We start from the raw sequence: 21,894 nt of genomic DNA on the forward strand, positions 1-21,894 counted from the left end.
AGAGAGAGAGAGAGAGAGAGAGAGAGAGAGAGAGAGAGAGAGAGAGACTGACAAGATTAAACAATGGATAAAGGCATGTGTCAAGTCTTAGAACCTGAGTTCAATTCTCAAGATACACATGGAAGGAACCATTGTTCTCCCTGCAAATTGTCCTCTGATCTTTGCATGTGCCATGGCATGCATGCATCCATACATAGTAAATGAGAGAGGGGAGGAGGGAGCAAATGAGATTGTAGTTGGTCTTTGCTACTTTGTGGGTTTTTCTTTTCCCTACCCTTAAACACCCCCCCCCGCACCAGTTTCACCCCTATCATAATATCACAATCTAATTTCTTTTCTTTTGGTTTTTCTTTGAATATGACTATTAACAGACATCCAACAACCCCCCTGAATGACCACCAACCATCAATCCCACCTCTTGGGGCCCTAGCACTTATATACTCCCTGAAAACTTCTCAGAATTGCAAGCATTACACAATCAAAGAAACTATCTGCAGCTGACAAAACCACACCTCTGCTAGAGCACGAGCCAAATCATAGTCAGGTGCTGCAGTCTGAAGCAGCCACACCTGGTACTAAAACAAAAACACATTCTCATAATATTTCTGTGTTTGTTTACTATATGCGTACACTGTAGCTGTTTTCATACACACCAGAAGAGGGCATTGGATGTTGTTGTTGGGAATTGAATGCAGGACCTCATGACCACTGAGTCATCTCTCCAGGCCTAGTCCTGTGTTTTTTAAAGAAACTAAAATTGCAGAAGTCTCACTACAGAAACACACACACACACACACACACACACACACACACACACACACATCACTATTTCACTATTAAAGGAAACAACTTACCTGTTGAAGTAAAGAAGAACCACAAGGGGTCTCCTGCAACAAAACAATCCTTTCTACCCAGGACTTTGACTTTTCCCTTGCTAGAAGTAGCATCAATTACCTTTTCTTTTGAAGATAGTGTGGGATGAACAAACTTCCTGTACAGGAGGCTGGATCCTTTTGTATAGGGAGACAGCAGCCAGGCTACAAATGCTATTTTTAATTCATAATAGAACGGAAACCTGGAAGATAAGAAAATATACCTTCCATTAGGTTCTCAGCAGCACTGTTTAAAGCCCATAAAAGACTGGGGTTAGCATGGACACCTCACATCTCCTACATGTACGACAGGTTCCCAGATTCCTCATCCTCCACCCACGGGAGGCATGTGCACACACGTGCACATCTACACACCCAAAGACCTCTCCCTGAAAGCCAACTCGTGTTTTGTTTTGATTTTGTTTCACAAGAAAAGCAGGAAGGCAGGTTCACTCCAGCAGTTGCACCATGGCCTTGCCCGGCAGCAGCTGACGGTTTAAGCAGGGCTGTGCTAACTGGGGTTGGCATGTTGAGCCAGCTGCAACTGTGGGCTCAGAAGATCAAGTTTGCCGTCTAGTCATTGATCCTTCACTATTTGCGGCCAGGAGGCGCCGCGGTCGGGGCGGTGTTACAGCAGGCAAAGCTGGCAGGACTTCCACAACGGTCAGGCACCTCTCTTTCCTGTTCAATAAAGGCAGGGAGAGGAGTCCAGCTCCTACCAAGCAGGAGAATCCTGCTTCCTCTACTCAATCACAGGCACAGAGAACTTAATCTGTTTTGTGTGTGCCAAGAGAAAGGAGAGTGTGGGCTAACATACATGCTGGACTCCTACACACTCTCAGGGCCATTCATTCATTTGTCCCACAAACACTGGCCCCCACTACACCTATCTGTGACGTCTTATATAAGGTGGGGGTTAGAGGAGTGGCAAAGACTCCCTGCAATCTTGGGGCTTCCAGACAGAGACAAGATTCTGGCATCCGGGGCTGAAGAGGTAGTGAAGTCGGGGAAACGCTTGCTTTGCAAGTGTGGGGAGCCGAGTGTGATCCACAGATGCCACAGAGAAAGAAAAGGCCAGATGGTGTAGTGTGTACTTGTAATCCTAGCAGTGGAGAGGCAGAGACAGGTGGATCCTGCCAGCCAGTTTAGTCTGCTCCAGTCACAGGCCATTGAGACCCCATCTCAAAAGAAAAAAAAAAGTAGATGTGCCTCAGGAACCACATCTGAAGCTGTTTTCTGGTATATAAATACATGCACATGTACCTCCAGAAACACCAGCACACATGTGCAACCCCAACCATTACAAGGGAAGAAATGTCAAGTAATGGTATTCCACAGATTTAATGACAGGGAATCACACATGCAAACATGGAAAAGTTTACTCAAAATACACACACTCACACAGACACACACACACACATCTTCAGAAACAGCAAGAAACAGAGAAAGAGGATGGAGGTATGAGGAGGAGAGGGAGGGAAGAGGGGAAGGGAAGGGAGGAGAGACAGTCTGATGTCCCTGAATTTAGGAGTCCAGCTAGAGATTGATTGATATAATATCAACCTGAGACAAGTGTCCTAGGGGGTCTCTGCTACTCTACTCTTTGAAAAAATGGAAAAGTCAGGCCCCTCAAATGGATGCAGATCAGTGGGGCCATGGTGTGGTAAGCAAAGTTTGACGCAGATTTCAGCCCCACATCCCCAGTCTCTAGCTGGTGCTGTGAATAACCTGGACAATTGTATTGACGGCATCTTGAGTCTTCGTTGACCCTGGGGGAAGTGTCCTCGCCAGGGTAAGCCGATTCCTAGATCTAGCCAAGAAAGAGCTCCCCAGCACAAGCACAGGCTCCTTCTGAACTTTCTTACTGTTTTCTAATGTTTTACTTTTAAATTGCCTGCGTGTAGGTTTATGATGTGAGAGCAGTGACTCTGGAGGCCAGAAGAGGGCATCAGATCCCTCTGAAGCTACAATTACAGGAGGTTGTAAGCCACCTAACAGGAATGCTGGGAACCCAGTTCTATTTCTCTGCGAGAGGAGCAAGCACTCTTAACTGCTGAGCCATCTCTCTAGCACCATCCTGACCCTGGAAATGAGAGAGGGCTGGTGAGTAAGGAAAAAGTCTATGCTCAAAGAGCCTGATAGCTTTCACATACAGGCCAATAGTCCAGAGCCTGCAGGATCTCATATTCTGAGCCACTCTGCATATGCTTGCATTTCCCTAAGACCGGGACCAGATAGCCAGAGATGCTTGTATATCTCAGATCCACTTACAATAACAAACCCAAATCCTTCTCACAGAACCATGCTGACAGCAAGCACCGCCGTTTCCACTCTCTGCCTCCAGAACCATCCTGGTACCTCCCCTAGTGGCCTTGTGTGGTGCTGCACTTCCTGTTACTAGGACTCTGTGATGTGGACAAACCTCTCCCTCCTGTCAGCCATTTTCAGGTCCTCAAGCCTGACCACATATACTTAAAACAAATCCCAGGCATCCTTACTTAAAATAAGATGCAGTGGATAAAAAGGTCTCTTATGCTAGTCCGAGGGACCAAAGAGTAAGTCTTTCTCAGGCATCCTTCCCAGATAAAGGGAGCTAAAAATAAAAGCAACCCCTAGCAAGTCATTTCAGAGCCCTTTCAAACTCATACAGCCCCTTCTCCGGAGTCAGTGGTCCACCCCACCAAAACCTCTCTGCTTTCTGGCTTTAGCAGGCTCTTCCTGAATATTCTCCAGTAACGGGGGGTGGGGGATGGGGGTGGGAGTAGGGGGTGGGGTGTTCTTCCCAGGCATAGTTGTTTCATCTCTCACAGCTACAAAAGACTGGGGCTGAAAGAGAAGAGGCATGATTGATGCCCCTCGCCCCCAGAGTGGGACACAGTACTCATTAATAATGGAGGAACTTTTGTTTTGAAAACAAATTATTCGCCAGTCTAAGGGGAAAGCTACTGAATCCAGCAAGCTTAGAAACCAGCCTAAGATACACATAGTCCCAAGGACAGCAGTCACACTAGGGCTCTTCTAGTTACTATGTAAAAGATGTTTTTAAAAAGTAGGTCGTGCACGCACACAGTTAAGAAATGCTAAAGGATCTGAGCGTAGACAAGAGTTTCCCTCCCACCCAGGCCCTCTAGACTCTTCTTAATCTGATTACTGCATATTTAGACTAGGGGCTAGGACTATTCAATCGGGTGGGCCCTACATGTGATTCCTTTAACTGCCTGTTGGTGGCATTCTCCATTCTCTATACCCCTACACCTTGCTTTCCCTAATCTGCACACAATCAACAGTATACACTGGGGACCATCTCATACCAGAACATGGAAAACTTCAGTCTCTTTCATGGCTTCCTATAGATGTCTAAGTATCTCCTGGGTAAAGGGATTGATGACAACCTCCATCCATCACAAGCAAAGCCTCCAGCAAACTTCCCCGTATATGCTCCTTTTCCTATGCATACAAATGAGGCTATGGTCTGGGTACTCAGGAGTGGATTATCTGTATGCACTTTGTAGATAGCAGGAAACCATCATTTATATCTGAGTAATCACATTCTCACTGCACAGCCAACTAAAAGTCTCTGTCCCAGGCAACAGGATTTTTAGCATCTAGGAAATGCATAGGCCTATTCGACTCTCCCAGGGATCCCTCTGGACTGCCCAGCCTACCTTGGTTCTCTGAACCATTTGCTATAGATCACTTGTTCTTTAGAATCTTTCTAGCATAAGCCACCCACCACACTGAGGCAGCTTCTAAAAGCTTCTGCAAGAAGGCTGAAAAGATGGCCCTTGCTGCCCAGAAGATGGCTCCCAGCACCCATGTTGGGAGACTCACAACTGCTTACCCCTCCATCTCTGGGGAATCTGACACACTCTTCTGGCCTCTGTGGACCTGCGTATGCCTATAATGAATATTTTCTCTCTCTCTCTCTCTCTCTCTCTCTCTCTCTCTCTCTCTCTCTCTCTCACACACACACACACACACACACACACAAACAAATATAATAATACCTTTAAAAAGAAACAACCATAAAAAGTTTCCTGTCTCCCGACCTTTTGGTTCATTCCTTGGGCCTTCTCTTGTCAGAACAACAGAGCATAGTCCAGTGACAATTCAGGTGGCAGTGTTTGGTGTGGCCAGTAGGTCTGCCTTTTGAGCACTGTCCCCAACCTGATACCAAGTAGCTCTAGACTGTATGGGAGGCCACTATTATTCAGTCATGTCTATCCTAGTGATGGAACCTGGTTTGTCCTTTTCTTTTTCTTTACCTCGCTTCCCCTTCCTTCCTTCCTTCCTTCCTTCCTTCCTTCCTCCCTCCCTCCCTCCCTCCCTCCCTCCCTCTCTTCCTCCCTTCTTCCCTCCCTCTTTCCTTTGACACAAGGCCTCATTATGTAGATTAGGCTGGCTTCAAACTCACAGAGATCTTCTGAGGACTGGAGGTGAGGATGACCCTGTGGGTTTGGAGCCTGCGGTGACGATACCCAGGCACAGGGAAATCAATGGTTGTAGAGGCACTAAAGCAGAATGAGTTTTCCTTTTGGGGGAAAGATGGCATCAGTATCCAGAGCACTAAAAAGGAAGTCATTACAGCCTTTTAACTCTTCTCAGGACTTACAGGGCCTCAGTCCTTAACCTGTTACCCCTTGAAAGGCATGGGATAGTCAGGGGTAGTGTAGTGGGCATGATGGCAATTGCCTTTAAGTCCTAGCGGTCACAATACTGGGGCAGAAAGATCATGAGTTTGCAGCCATCCTAGGCTATACACCAAAACCTTGTCTCCAAACAAAATTAAGGACTAGGGATGCAGCTTGGTTGGTAGAGCACTTACTTAGCATGCATGAGTTCCTTCATCGCAGCACAGAATAAATTGGGCATGGTACTGTTTACCTGTAAAACCCAGCAACCAGGAGGTGGAGGCAGGAGGAAAAGAAGTTCAAGGCCATCCTCAGTTATATAGAGAGTTCTAGACCATTCTGGAATACATATATATATGTGTGTGTGTGTGTATGTGTATATATGTATGTATGTATGTATATATATATTAAAATTAAAAATGAATGATTGACTGGTATAAGTTCTTCTCCAACCCCTTAGTGCCCCAAACAATCTTAGGCTCAAAACCAGGGTGCTTTTAAAGTCAGTTAGGATGAGATCATCATGAAGTCTCTGAAAATAAATTAGATGAGAGAGTGAAACAAAACATAGGTTCCTGGGCCTTTAAAAGTGTCCTTAGAAGACAGTGCTGCCTGTGGGTTCGTCCATCCTTCCAGTCTCCCACGTGTTCTCCTAGCCCATGGCAGCCCATCCTTATCACTGAATCAGGACCAGGACACTGAGGTGGCTCGGGATGCTGGCGGAGGAGTGTAAAACCCCCAGAGATAAGCCCACTCCTCAAGGACAGGATGTTTACAGGCAGAAGCAAGCTGTTTTGTGGCTAAGGAAGAATGAGCGGACCTAATCTACCTCTACAAATGGTGCACAGGAATGAAGACCCAGCCCTCTCCTTTGTCCCGGACTAGCTCAGTCCTGGTTCCATTTCCTTACTCGCAGCCTCCACTTCCTTCTCAACAAGTCTGCCTGTCAAGTTCCCTGATTTTAAAGCTCAGTTTCATCTCCAGCGTCACTGAGAAGGAAGCTCCTGTTTGTCCTTGCTGAATGTCTTCTTGATAGTAAAACTGGAATCTCAAGACTTTATCCGATCATCCACAGTTAGTGCTCTTCCCATTTTGTATGCCTTATGAACTACCTGAGATAGGTTTTTGTGGACTGGTTGATTGACTGGTCCATTCGTTCATTTATACATGTGTTCCATTGAGGAAATCCTACTGTAAAGGTGCAGGTGGAAAGGCACATGCAGAGGACAGGTGTTTTTAGTTCAGTCCCTTTCTGATCAAAGCAACTTAGGGGAGGGAAGGGTTCGTTTGCCTTACACTCACTGTTTGTCACTGAAGGAAGTCAGGACAGGAGCTTGAAGCGGGAACCGGAAGACTGCTGCTTGCTGACTTGCTCCCTCACAGGCTCATGTTCAGCTACCTTTCTTATAAAGTCCAGGACCAAAAGGTATGCTGCTACACTGGGCTGAGGTGTCCTACAACAATTAACCCCATCACTAGAGCCCCCTACTAACATGCCCACAGGCCTGTCTGATCTAGGCAACGCCTCAATCTAAACTTTCCCCTCAGATAACACTTAAACTGTGTCAAGTTGACAAAGCGAACTAGGACAATAGATTAGATAAGCCCTTGCCCTTAGTAGAGAACTTAGACATATGGGTGAGCCCATAGCAAGGCCACACGGCACAGTGGAAGTGTGGACACAGTCCTCGTGGGCACAAGGGCATTAGTGCATACCCAGTTTACTCTTGTTGCTCACCCCTCTCCCGAGTTTTCCTTTCTATGTCTTTGGTATCACTTCCACCGTCACATGTTAAAAGCAAACCTCTAAGACGCCTTCAGAAGTTATTCTCTGGTGGGTACCAGTGAGGAAAGGGCCTCAGACTGATTGAGCCTTAAGTTTTACAGAGGAGGAAGTGGAAGTTTCTAGTGAGAATAGAATGGACTCTCCTGGCCACGTGAGATGGATCCCTGAGAAGCTGGCTCCCCCTGGGCTATCATATAGAAAAAGCTGGGAGCTGTTCTTGAGGTCCTACACTGAAAAGCAAGAATGAGTGGAAGGATAAAGGAAAGGCCTTGGTGAAGAAAGGCAAGGCAGAGGCGAACATGTGTGGAGGGGGATGTGCATACATACTACACAAGAGGAGTACGAGACTTCAATCTTAAAGAAGGGATCAAGAGGCAAAGGCCACCCACTTCAGTCAAGGGCAGCATGAGATGGGGGTACTAGCACCCACACCTCCATGGGATGGTAAATGCCCTGACTGGGTGTCCATGCTCCCGAAGGCTGCACACAGTGCTAGGGGCCTGGGCAGACTGCACACCGGGCTCTGTAAACACTCATGGTAGCTCTGTAGAGATGCCCTTCTTTCATTCTATACAGAGAGGGACAGACCTGTGGCGGTCCTGTTTATACTAACAAATCTCTAGATCACAACACTAAGAACTACTACTAAAGAAGTACTAAGTACTAGTGTCAAGTCATATCTAAATCACAGGAGAGTGAAATTTGGAACCAAGAAGGTCTACAGCATAGCACAGTCACCAGAGAGGAGGCAACAGGCAGTGGCTGGAGTCCCTAAGCTTCAGTGGGAGGGCCTTGGGGTGCTCTCTGAGGTATTCTCTGAGGAGCTCTCTGCTCCCCCTTCAGAACTTTCTTTTCTTCCCATTTGTGAGTTATTCTTAAGTTAGTCAAGTCTCTATTGTTTGCTAGAATAGATTCAAGAGCTACAATAACCCATGGATCACGAGCCAAGGCCTGCCACCTGCTTTTATGAATAAAGATTTATTAGAACACTGCCTATCCACTTATTTAGGTATTGTCTATGCTGCTGTCATGCTACCATGGCTCAGCTGAGAAGCTATAATAAACAGGTCTCAGAGCTCAAAATATTTCCAAATCTGACCCTTTACACACACACACACACACACACACACACACACACACACACACACGTGATGCTGACACCTCCAGAATAATTGACCACTAGGCTCTAGCCAGGTGTCACAAGATCCTTCAGGTTGGCTTTGCTATCACAATCTCGGCCTAACAACTAAGTTGTCCGCTTGCAGCCCATCCTAACATCCTAGTCATCATCCCAGGGGTAGAAACGGATGCATGCTAAGATGCCCTTGAAGAACCAGGACCCCCAGTATGTATCTGAAGAGAAACCTGCCCCCACTTCCTCAGTCACTTCTAAGGTGGCCTTGAAGGACGTGGGTAACTGTGGTCTCCACAAGCTCTGGAGAGATGCCTGACTTTCACAAGAGCCCTGGACTTAGGACGAAACCACCCACATACATGCAATTAATTGTACAGTGTTTCTAGAAGAAAACACAGGTAACTTTTCATAGTGATAACCCTAAGTAGACAATGGTTGGTCTCGGGGAGAGGAAGGGCTCATTATTTTGAGGGAGAGTTGGCCAGTGATTGAATCAAGGGCATCACACATACTAAGTGTGCATTCTTCCACCGAGGCTGTACCCCCATCCCACAGGTTTACTTTTTTCTTTTCTCTCCTCTCTTCTGCTTCTCCTTCCCTCCCTCCCCAATTCTTCCCTACCTCCTTCCCTCACCCTCTTCCCTCCCTGTTTTTCTTTGGTGGTGTTGGAACTGAACTCAGGGCCTCACACATGCTAAGCAAATGTTCTGCAAATGAACCACACCCCCAGTCCTTGCACTTAATTTTCAGTGTATAGTTTCAAATTTTTTTTGCCATGTGAGTAAACCACTTTATAATTTTAAAAGGATACAATGAAATCCCCTCCACAAGGTGTCATCCTCACAAATCGTCATCCTACCTATTCTGTGACTATTTAGCTGCTGCCTCCGTCAAGATACAACACACACACACACACACACACACACAGAGAGAGAGAGAGAGAGAGAGAAAGAGAGAGAGAGAGAGAGAGAGAGAGAGAGAGAGAGAGAGAGAGAGAGAATTGTGAAGAGGAGACTGCCTGAGAAGGGGGCAAACAGAAGGGATGGGGATGGGTGCAGAGTCCTGGAGATCCCTTAATCCCTTCTCTGCAGAGCTGAAGCCTCCAAAAGGGCATGAGACCCTTACTTCCCACTCATAAACACCTAGATGCCACCAACTAAGGGGGCCAAACAAGGGGACAGGTGAGGCCTCCACTTGACAAGCAGGGAAGGTGGGGGCTCTACCCATCCTGCAGGAACAGTCCAGACAGACCAGGTGCCAATACATTCCCACTACAGACAGGGTTTTGCTCATGACCTTCTCCTCCTGGTTTTTTTTGTCCCTGAGTCCGTACCTTACATGGCAAAGGGACGTACAGCTATAATGAAGGTTGCTCACAGCTGACTTTAAGATGGGGAGATATCTGGATTTGTGGGTGAGCCTATCTAATTACATGTCATAGAGCAAACACAGATCTTCTGTCGGAAGTGGAAGACAGATTCGGAAGTCTGAGAAGGATCAAGATGCCATTGTGAGCTTGAAGAAGAAGGGAGGGAGTTAAGAAAACAGAACCTATGGTCCTGCAATCACCATGAATAAAATTCAGGCAACAACCAGAAAGACTGAGAAGCTGAAATCTACCCAGAGCCTTCATAGCAAGTCCCGGCTGCCCCACACTGTGACCCTGAACTTGTGAGGGTCTGAGCAGGGAACTCGGCTCACCCCACCCCAGCTTCTAGCTTGTAGAAATGGCAGAAAAAGAACCATGAGTTCCTTTGAGGGATGGGCGCTGTGATAATTTATCATGTTAGCAAAAGCAAACTTATATGCCTTACAGAATAAAAATCAAATTGACAGGGCTAGGTGTGATGGGAATGCCTTTAATCCCAGCACTCAGGAGGCGGGGGCAGGTGGGTCTCTGTGAGTTCAAGGCCATCCTGGTCTACAGAGTGAGTTCCAGGACAGCCAGGGCTACATAGTAAGACTCTGTCTCAAAAAAAGCTGAAAAAATTATATTGACTCAAAAACATGCAGTGGTTGAGTACCTACCAGGTAGGAAACTAAAACTGTACCATGGTCAGTGGGTAGTCCAGCAACTTGACAGGAACAAAGCCACCATTAGTCAGGATTTCCACCCAGCAAAAGAAGCAAGGTTAGCATGTCACTATGCCAGGAGAGAGCTCCTGAGACTAACACTGTAGTTCCTTGGTGATCATGAGCAGGAGCAAGGACAGTAGGACAGAATCCAGCACTAGACAGAGGGAGCCCTTAAGGATCCGTGACTGGATGACTCCAGGAGTAGGACACACTATTATTCCTGTAATTCCAGCTCTTAGGAACCTGAGAGAGAGGGTTAAACCTGAGAGTGGTAAAGACCAGTCTAGGCTCAGAAAAAAAAAGTTACCACAAAAAAAGAAAACCATGGGAGATGGCTGAGTGGGTAAAAGTGCTTGCTGATTCCCATAACACACGTAAGATTGGAAGGAGATAAGTGACCCCACAAAGCTGTTCTCTAATTTCCACGTGTGTACTATGGGATGCTTATGCTCATGCATACCACATACGCACCACACACAGGCAGCACACATACATACATATATACATACAAACATACATACATACACACATACACACAGAATAATACATTTTAAAAATAAAAATGTCTGTATAAGTGCGTGTGTTAACGTACCAGCATGTTTTTAGTTTTGTTTTTTTTTTTTTTTTTTTGAGACAGGGTCTGTCTATGTAGTCCTGCCTGTCCTAGAACCCAGGATGGCTTCGAACTCACAAAGATCCGCCTGCCTCTGCCTCAAGAGTGATGCAGTTAAAGGCGTGTGTCACCATGCTTGGTACCCACAAGTGTTTTAAGAGGGCATACAAGTGTGAATAGTGGTGATGGGAAGAGTGCATGGGTTAGGAGGGAAATGCGGCATTTTAACTGCGTGTTTATTTTCTCTTGTAGTGCTGGACCGAGCTACTCCTGAGCTGCAGGCTCGGCCCCTTTCTTTTCTTTTTTTTTTTTGTTTTTTTTTGTTTGTTTGTTTTGTTTTTTGTTTTTTCGAGACAGGGTTTCTCTGTGTAGCCCTGGCTGTCCTGGAACTCACTCAGGCTGGCCTCGAACTCAGAAATCCACCTGCCTCTGCCTCCCAAGTGCTGGGATTAAAGGCGTGTGCCACCACCGCCCGGCTCGGCCCCTTTCACTACATACTCCTATATACCGTTTCTCTCCTTCTTTGACATGTGGATACTTTACCAACTCCATTTGTGGAAGAACTCTGCTTGTGCAGTCTATGCTACTTTCCAGTACCTTGTACTACACTGGCCCCTAGGGATCTCATTAGAGACTTGAATGACATTATGGAGCAGTTTATTAAAAGCGCTGAGTAACATCCCAACGTAGGTCCTGCTCCTGTGATCCAAGGAAAGGTTGAGGTCCTTCCCCGCCTGTAGTGGGATATCTTCCCACTGCATTCGTATAAAGCTCAGCGACTGGGCCATATGAGAGATAAGCAGAGGACTCGGGAGGAGAAGGAAGAGGAGGAGCTAAGAGAGAGAGGATGGGAGAGAGAGAGGGGAAAATGGCAGTGGATGTATGTGTGTCTCCAGCAGTCTAAGGTAATTGTAATATCTAGGTTAGGTATTGGGTAACACCTCTAATTGCGTGGGCTTCTTGTTATTTGAGCATTACCAAATATATAAAGCTATTGGATAGTGTTTAAACATTAAAGACTCATTTCTACCGGGCACCGAGTGGATGGTGGAATGGTCTGGGCTCAGTCCAGCCTTGTGGAGACAGCCTGGGAGATTGGCGGAGTCATCTCCCACGCTGGTGTCTCGTGGGTGAAGGGCCAGTGTTTCTGGCTGGCTGTTTCTAGCTGTGGCACACTCGTGGCCTCTGGCCTCTTTCAGCTGTGGAGCGCTTGGCTTCAGGCTGCAGAACATGGCGGCCTGAGCTAAGCTGAGCCATCGCTGCTTAGATAGTCAGCCCAAGAAAATGCTGCTTTAAATATTAACTACAACACCTGCCTCCCCCCCCCCCCCAATCACCAGGCAAAGCTACCCTTTGAATATCCCAGTCTCTGGACCACTTACCAGCAAAGGAAGATGTCTGTGAACGTCTCTGCTGTGGTGAAGAGGGCAAATATAATCCAGTACATCATCCATTTGACCTGTTGAAAGGAAGGCAGAGTTGGTAGACAGGGTCGTGGCTGCCCAGTGCCAAGGCAGTGGACAATGAGGCAGCCCCAGGCAGTACCACCTGCGTCTGTCATACTTCCCTAACTCAGGGGCAGTTCTGCTCTACTACACCCTGATGCTGAGAGCAAATGGGCTGGTCTACAATCAGAGCAAGATTCCGAGCACAACCCTTGGAGGAATCACAGATTTAATCCAGGTTTGCTATGCCTGTGGTCAAAATCTCAAAGAGCTGGGGAAGGAGCTTAAGTCTGACAGTTCAAGTTCAAGATGGGAGAACCTCAGAGAAGAAGTGAAGCCAAGAAGAAGAAAACTCCCAAAATGGACACTATAAGCTGTCTTCAAAGTCTTGGCCAGAATCCCAGTGCTCAAGATTCTGAGGCAGGAGGATAATGAGGTTAAGGTCAGCCTGGACTACATTGCAAGAATCTTTCACAAAAATAACAAAGCTCTTGGCTGGACCTTGAACTGCAAAGAACCAAAGTAGGATTTTCAAACAGGGACTTCCATATGTATATACATGAAAATTTTTAAAAAAGGTTAAGTATTAGGAAAACTTGGAAAAGACTGGGTGTCCTATGGATGCCATAGTTTCAAATTATCCTGGTTCTTCAGGTACCCTTCACAGGTCTGAGAGAACCAACCTCTCAGTGAAGGTAAGGACGTGACTAATCTTTACCCTGGGAGGCACACCTGAGCTTTCACTTACTCCTGCCCAAAGACTCCATTTAATGTTAGTGAACATATTAAATTATACTTAATTAATAGTACTCAATTATGCTAATAAGTACTAATTAATTAGTGAAATATTAATTGCAACAGTTTCAGTCTTGAGAAAGGGTCTCACTCAGTATTAGTGGCTCCCATAGGACAGTGACCACTACATAGCCAATAGGATTTAACAGAGTTATTAAGGACACTGAGACAGGAAGGTAATTGCATGCATCCTTAAAAAGGAATTCTTCCAGCGGTGTCAGAGGGAGACGCCCTGTGGAAGACTGCTCAGAAATGTGAAACCACTGACTCCAAAGAATGAGGAAGGGGTATGTGCTGGCGAGCAACTGCCACTAGGAGCCACAAACCAGGCAAAAAGACTCCCCTCCAGAGACTCCAAAGAGAAACAGCCCTGCCTGTGACTCCAGCATTGGAATCTAATAAGGTATGTTGTTTTATGCTGGGAAGTTCATGGTAACTTGTTACAATGACAAGAAGCTAATCCAATACTTGTATGAAATTTAAAATAATATCAAAAGAATATAAAAATGAGAGTGTAGCCACAGGGAGTTACTCTGCATTATAAATAGTAGTAGACACGAGGGAGTTATTGTTACAGTCTTCAAATTTCGCATTATCCTGGGCTAAAGAGATATCTCAGCCATTGAGAGTACTGGCTGTTCTTCCAGAGGACCTGGGTTCAATTCCCAGCAACCACATGGTGGCCCACAACTTTCTGTAACTCCAGTCCCAGGGGATTTGATGCCCTTTTCTGGCCACTGAGGGCACTGCAAGCACATGGTGCACTTACAGACACGCAGGCAAAACATCCATACCCATAAAATAGAGTGAAATAATAAAATAAAATAGCATTATTCAATAACCTATGTTTTTGTACATATTTTATAAATTAAAAGATAATAAATACAATCTCAGGTGTAACCAATTTAAAAAAGAAATTAATAAATAGATAAATATTTTAAAAAGCTAATCCAAGAGACCATTGACTCATCTCGGAGAGAATGATATGAAGGCACTCTCAGGGAGTGGCTGTAGAGAAGGGTAGGAGATCTGGGTTGGGAGACGATAACGGTCCTAAGGATGAAGGGGCACAGTCACCACCTGGGTGTGAGAATTAATGGACCTGGATAGTGAAGGAGAGGCTGATTCCCAGGAAAGTCTCAGGTTGTCTCCTGCACAAATGGGGTTTTGAGGTGCCATAGCTGAGAATCATATGGAAGAGAATCTTCATCAAGAAATTCAAGAGATTGAAATAGAATAGATTTCAGGGGTGCACTGGGGGTGGGTGGGGTTGGAAACATGAGGGATCAGGTGTTGGGAGAGCAGAAAATATTGAGAGAAATGACTGGATTTGGGGGACATTTCGGTGGCAAGGTGGAAACACAGTGCAGTGGAAACTCCGAGAGTAATCCTTGCAAAGATTCCTAGTAATGAAAGAAGGGGCCATTTTCTGAAACCAGGCAAGGCCTCAAGTGGAGGGACTGGGACACCAACCTAGCCACAAAACCTTCGACCTATAGCTTGTCCTGCCTGCAGAGTGTTCTGGGACCGGAGCCTAGCAAAACCAACATCAAAGAGACCAGAGAGAGTTCACCCAGCGACTGATGGGAGCAGATGCAGAGTGCCACAGCCAAACATCAGGCAGAGCTCAGGAAGCCCTGCAGAGGAGCAGGAGGAAGAATCGGAGGAACCAGATGGGTCAGGGACACACACAGCCCACAGAATCAACTGACCGGGATGCATGGAATTTAAGAGAGCAGGAAACCCATATGGGTCTGACCTAGGTCCTCTACTTATGTGATAGAGGAACAGCTTTGTGTTTCTTGTGGGACTCCTAACAACAGGAGCGGGGGCTGTTCCTGAGTCTTTTGTCTACTTGTGAAACTCTTTTCCTCCTGCTGGGTTGCTGTGTCCAGTCTTGATGATGACACATGCTGGGTCTTACTGCAGTTGGATCTTACTGGAGCTTGTTATGCAGTGTTTGGTTGACGTCCCTGGGAGGCCTGATCTTTTCTGAGGGGAGGTGGAAGGGGGTGGATCTTGGAAAGAGGGGAGGTGGGGGAGGAGGAGGAGAAACTGCAGTCAGAATGTAATATATGAGAGAAGAATAAAAAAGAAATAAAAAGAAAGAAAGAAAGAAAAAAGTAATTCCCTAGATCAAATTGGCCTGTAGCCATGCCTATGAGAGACTGTATTGACTGTTAATTAATATAGAAGGGCCCAGCCCACTGTGGGCGGTACCAATCCCTGGGCAGGCGGTACTGGACTGTATAAGGAAGTTAGCTGATCATGAGCCCAGTGAGCCATCAACACAGCATTCTCCATGGTTCTGCTATACGTCCTTGGCCATGAGTGAATTTCTTTGTTAGAGGCACTGCAGTATGACTAGCAAGCAGCCTGCCTTTAAGATCCTGCTCAAGTTTCTGCCCTTGCTTCTCGGTGATGAATAGGCATCTAGAAGTGTAAACCAAAGTCTTTCCTCCCCAAAGCAAAGTGTTTTTTTTAAAGTTTTAAGATTTCTTTTTATTTTTTAATTCCTGTCTCCATGTCTGTCCCCCCCTCCCTCCCTCTCTCTCTGTCTCTCTTGTTCACTCTATCACTCGCACTGTGTGCGTGTGTGCGTGTGTGCGTGTGTGTGTGTGTGTGTGTGTGTGTGTAACAATGTGTGTTCAGGTGCCTTTGGAGAGCAGAAAAGAGCATCAGATGCCCAGAACTGGAGTAACAGCTGTTGCGAGGCACTCAACCCAGGTGCTGGGAACTGAGCCCAGGTCCTCTGGAAAAAAACAGCAAGTGCTCTTAACCACTGAACCATCTCTCCAGCCCCTAGTCACAGCATTTCATCACAGCAACAGAAATAAAATCCAACAGACCACAAGAAGGAAGCGTGTGAACAGTATGAGTGTGTGTGTGTGATACAGCACTGAACAAGCTAGAGAGGGTGCTTTGAGAGTACTGGGACATTGAACATATGTGACAGTGTGTGTGTGTGTGTGTGTGTGTGTGTGTGTGTGAGAGAGAGAGAGAGAGAGAGAGAGAGAGAGAGAGAGAGAGAAAGAGAGAATGTGTGAGCGTGCACACGCATGTGAAGACAGAGGAAGGAAGCAAGCCTCCCCTGATACTACTCAGCTTGTGTCTCCCAAAGCCATTTTTTACCCAGAAACCTTCTAATCTTAACTCCCAAGCTCTCCCATGGGGAAGTGTGCACACCCCAGCCAACACAAACAGCTGTTCTACTTGTCAGTTAGGTCTCACTCTAAATTAATGAATTGCCATCCTGGCCATACACCAAGCTCCTGTGAGTTTAGTCAGCACGTAACAATTTACCAGGGTTTGATCTCTCCCAGCTGGCTGAGAGCAGGCTCAGCCCCTGCTCTGCCGTGGGTCAGCCTTGAATTACAGAGACCTCAGTAAGGGCCCCGCCCAGGAACAGCTGCTGAGAACCACAGGTGGGGAGGGGTCAGGAGGGAGAGTGCTGGAAAAAGAAGCTGCCTATTGCTTTAGCCTGGGCTGTGTCAGTTGAGAACCAGAAGCCTCTGTGTTTGCAACTTCTTGGCTATTTATAGCATGCACACAGAGCTGTCCCCACACATATCAGAGATGGGCTTGCAGAAGTTACCTACTCTGGGTCCCCTGCTAGGAGCAGCTGAACCAAAAGAGAAGAGAAAGAGAGTGTGTGTATGTACATGTGTGTGTGAGAGAGAGGGAGTGTGTTCATGTGTGAAGGTAGTTCTGGGAAACTGGAAGAAAGGGGAATGGGCTTTGGGTGTAGGTGATCAGGAGGTGTTCATCATAAAGACATTTTGGGAAATCCATGAAAACAATGACTTTCAAGCTAGCTCTAAATTAATTAATTCATACTTTTAAAAGATTTTACTTTTCTTTTTCTGTGTGCATGTGCACACATGGGCCCGTTGTGTGATATGTATGTGTGTTAGAGTGTATTTGTGTATGCAGGTCCCTGAGGAGGTCAGAAGAGGGTGGAAGATCCTCTAAGACGGAGTCACAGGTGCTTCCTAAAATGGGTGCTGGGATCCGAACCTTGGTCCTCTGTAAGAGCAGCAAGTACCCTTAACCGTTGAGCCATCTCTCCAGCCCTTGATATTTTTTACCTACCCCCTAGGATGACCAGGGATAAAGCTGGAAGCACTCAGCATTAATGATTGTAATCCTCTAAAGAGTGAGTCCTCCCTACTCCAAACTTGGCAAGCAACATCTTCTAAGTAAGAGGAAGAGGGACTGTCACCACTCTGATGTTCAGAAGATGACCTGAGGCTCTTGGAGGTCTAAGCCACTTGTCTAGCATGTAAATCATAGCAATAAATTTTCAGAGCTAGGACTTGGCAACTCAGCTCTTTTATGACCACACCCACATCCTTCCCACTTTGACCAGGCTAGTGCCCTACAAAAAAAAGGACATTCTTGTCTCATTCTTCACTCAGCATGTCTTGGCCAATGGGGAAGCTTAATAGGGGGAACCTCGGGATCACCAGGAATGCTGCTGGTGACGCCCAAATCACCCAACAGTAAGTTCTGAAATTCTCCAACCAGCGAGTCCTTCTGACCCCATTGCCATGGGCTCAGCTCTCTGCCAAGTGCAGAGAGATGATTACAAATACCTCCATCCTCAGAGAGCTCACACTTCAACCAGGCTTAACTGGCGTTGGAAGATAGACTGGAAGGGCGTCAGGACCAGTAAGCCAGGGAATAACCTAGGTCAGCTGGCTGCTCAAACCCAAGTACTTTCTCTCAGTGCCAGAAGGTGGTCTGTGGTCTGCAGTTCCCCAGGTGAGGAAACGGAGCTTCGAGAGACGAAGTCACTCATGGCGCCTGGCCTCTAGTCCTAGATTCAGGTTCCCCTCATACTTCTTGGCTTTCTTCACTTCAATACTTAGGGTCTAGACAGGGGACAGCTTTGGATGGGGACAGGACTTCTGGGAAGTCACATGAGAAGGGTGATAAGTTCCCTCCCACCACAGACCCACACTAAGGGATATGTCCCTCCACCATTTACTCAGCCACCTGCCCCCAGTGAGAGGCTTCACTTACATATTCTTTAATGTCCTTGGACTTCACAGCCTTGTATGAATAATATGCAGGATAAAGGGTGCCAAATATAAGCCTGCAGAGATGAGACAGAGAAAAAAAGAGAGATGTGATTTTCACCCATCCTGCTTGATGGAAATCATGCATCATCAGTTCCAGGGGACCATTCTTCAAGTCAGGGAAATGAATTCCCTGAAGGTTTCCTGTTCACTGCTACATCGTTCTTAGAAGCACCTTCTCCTGAGACAGCCACCCACACACTTCCTTCTGTCTTGGCTTGGGCAACATGGAAGGTTGACCAGGAGTCATGGAGGTCAAAATGGGAAGAGACAGCCCAGCTGAGCAGCCAAGGCACTGTGGAAGGATTACTTCCTCTCCTGATGTTGATCTCTATCAGCAGTTCCTGGAAGCCTATAACCACTGGATTTGACCTCAGCATCTTGCAGCCAGCATAAGCTTTCATGATCACAAATCTCATCAGGTTCACCTCGCCTCCCATCAGCACACCTCCACGCTGCCTTCACTTCTCGATGCTCTTAAGATGGAAGTAAATACTACACCTGTTGGCTAATTGTATTTCTGCTCTAACTAGGGTTGGTGAGTAGTTAACTCTCAGGCCTGAATCTGAGATCCATATACAGGGGAAGTTCTACCTACCCCTGTTCTCCATACTTCTCCTTTGTCAGTGCTGCTTTCTTTTGGAATCTTCCCTCTCTGTCTTTTTTTTAAATTAATACCTGCTCATCCATCAGATCCCAACTCCCATATGATTCCCTGGACACCCCTCCGACTTCCCAGGCTAGCTCAACCCTCCCTAACAAACTTTCTCAGCATCATGTATATATTATCAGGGTGTTCTTTTACTTGGTGCTTTGATTTATAGCCATCTCACCAGTAAACTATAAATGGCTCAAGGACTGAGTACACTTTCTGATGGAGAGGGGGAACGGGGCCTCATTTGGTCCAGGCAGACCTCAACCTGAAGATCTATTGTAGAGTGAAAAATTATAGATACTGGGTATATAGAATCCTTTTTAGACATATAAAATATTCTTTAGGCTTTCTTTATAAAGACATGGAGAAACCGAGCCATGAAGCAAGTTAAGAATGTAGACAGGCTAGTTACGGGAACTGGCTAGAATGCAAGTTATCCAGGTGGAACCAAGCTGAGAACCAAGCTGGGAACCAAGCTGAGAAACGCAGTGACAGGGCAAGGCCACAGTGACAGGGCAGGACCACATTCTTGAGAAAGATAAGCGTACAGAGAGTTTTCACCTGATCCTGACTCACGTAGGTTGGGTTCCTTTGGAATGTCTTGCTATTTTTATGTTATGCCACCTCAACAACCCCTCATCCCCCTCCCCATTCCTTGGTTTGTGGTTTTTCCCCTTAAAAACTCCTCTCAAGAGACACAGCTAGCTGTCACATGCCCTAATAAACCTCGCTATTGCTCCGGTACAAGGTGTCTCGAGCAGATTACTGGGTAGTCGCGACTTTCTGAGACTTGAGTGAGGGTCTCCCCTCTTCAGAGGTCTTCACTATCTCCTTAGCTCAGCCTCTTGAGTAATGGGGTTGCAGGCATGTGACTCTATGCATGAGAACGGGTGTTTTGAAAATTTATTCATTTGTGTATGTATTCAAATGGACACTATGGCACACATGGAAGTCGGAGGATAACTCATGGAGTCAGTATTTTTCTTCCACAATGTGAGTGCCAGAGACTGAACCTGAGTTCTAGCACCTTTACACACTAAGCCATTTCACCAACCCAACATATCTTTATCAGGATCTCCCTTTGTAGCTCTGATTGGCCTATGTACACCAGGATGCCCTCAAACTCACAGAGTTCTCACTGCTAATGCCTCCTGAATCCTGGGATTCAATGTGGCACCACCACACACAGCCTAATAGGTATTTTTAAATGAACAAACAGAATGGCAGACCTAGAAGGGCTTTATATTTTTGCTCAAATGACAAAGCCATTTGCAACTGTCACCTCAGTGCAAACTGACTGGGTACAAGAGCCACACAGTCTCAGATTTTAAAGGAGACAAAAGTTGGGGATCCATTCTTGTTAGAAAAGATACCATGCTGAGAATATCCAGTTAATACCCTAGGCATTTAGAGTCACATAGAGAAGAGATGCAATTAACCAAGCAGGGGACAGCTTTACCAGGAGCAGTGTGGCCAGAGACACCAATGTCTATGGAAAAATAACAGAATCAGGTCAGTTCTGACACAGTAGAAAGGTGTGTGTATGTGTGTGTACACAAATGCTTGCTTCAAGTACTTTATAAGCCTAATATATCTTAGACTTCTCTGGCCAAAGAATTCCCCTCATGCACATAGGGCCCCAATGCTCAGAGGCTGGCCATTTGCTTGCCCAAGATCTCATAATCATTAAGGAAGGGATAAAGCAAGGGCTGGATCCAGACAGGCTGGCCTCTTCCAAGCCTGATTTTCTGTCACCATTGGCTGAGATGAGAGGCATAAGATGCCAGATAAGCAAGAAAAGGGGATGAAGGTAGGCTGGAAGGGAGAAGACTAAGGATGGCAACGGGAGTGAGGGGATTTAAGAAGACAATGCTGGTCATGGTGATGCTGCTGAGCATTGTGGGATTGTGGGTCCGGAGTCTGCTTCACCACAGGGCATGATGGCTTGGGGGAGGCAGAACACAGGCAGAATGCAGGGAGACAGACGTGCGCTGGCCGGGTGCTGGGCTATAGGGAAGTGCCAAGGCACTGGTCAGGGGTGGGAAAGCACAGTCTGAGGCACGGGACAGCTGGAGCTGGCTCGGGGGTCCCTGGGTCTGCGAAGAGGCTGAGGCTGTGAACATGCAGGCACTGCTGGAAGTCAAGGAAGAGCTGAAAATGAAATCTGGGCCCTGGGCCCTCGGGCTGGATGCAGCCCAGGGACAGGATGGGGGAAAGAAGGGAGCTCTAGCTGGTCCCACAGGGATTGTCCTTGGCTTGATTGCAGACTTGGTGGCGATTATGGCTGGGAGCACAGAGAGGCCTTCTACAGGAGACTAGATGGTGGTTCTATAGGCAAAGGCCTCCTCCATGGCTCCCCATGGCGGATCTTGATGAAAAGAGCCAGTCCATGGTTTTAAGGCATTTATTGTCAAGGTGGAAAGTAGATGTGTAAAACCATAGCCCACTTCTCAGGGTGGGCCTGAGATGAGCTACCTTTTATAGGGAGGAATGTCTGGGAAGGAAAGCTTATTGGCTAAGCCCTCCAGGCCTCTAGGTACCTCATTAGAATGGAGATCTCTGTCTTGAGCCTACGTGTCACGTCTCTTTTCCTATTGTCTTGGTCTAAGATGTTAGGGATGCCTCATCTACATGTAGGGGGCTTAGGGCACTGCCCTTATGTGACTGATGGCCACAAATCTATGGGGAGCTAGTGACAGGGACCTGGTGCCTGGGAACAGGCTCCTACCATCCCTTCAGGGTCTCTGGAGCTTCTAGCCTTATCTTAACTGGGGACCAAGCTACCTTTCGTGGTTCACTTCCCCA

The 21,894-nt window shown here is 46.7% G+C and overlaps 1 protein-coding gene across 1 annotated transcript in view; it reads right to left on the reverse strand.

The window, feature by feature from the left end:
• The window catches only part of Reep1 (receptor accessory protein 1), a 104,566-nt gene that overhangs the window by 36,091 nt on the left and 46,581 nt on the right, over positions 1-21,894 (reverse strand). The window contains exons 2-4 of the mRNA XM_028762385.1: positions 18,379-18,451; positions 12,496-12,572; positions 955-1,075 (exon numbers count right to left, since the gene is read on the reverse strand). Coding sequence (XP_028618218.1) covers positions 955-1,075; positions 12,496-12,572; positions 18,379-18,451 — 271 coding nt within the window. The remainder of the gene's footprint in view (positions 1-954; positions 1,076-12,495; positions 12,573-18,378; positions 18,452-21,894) is intronic.

Source organism: Grammomys surdaster, unplaced genomic scaffold (genome assembly GCF_004785775.1).
Source record: "Grammomys surdaster isolate TR1022 unplaced genomic scaffold, NIH_TR_1.0 133, whole genome shotgun sequence".
Lineage (NCBI taxonomy): Eukaryota > Metazoa > Chordata > Mammalia > Rodentia > Muridae > Grammomys > Grammomys surdaster.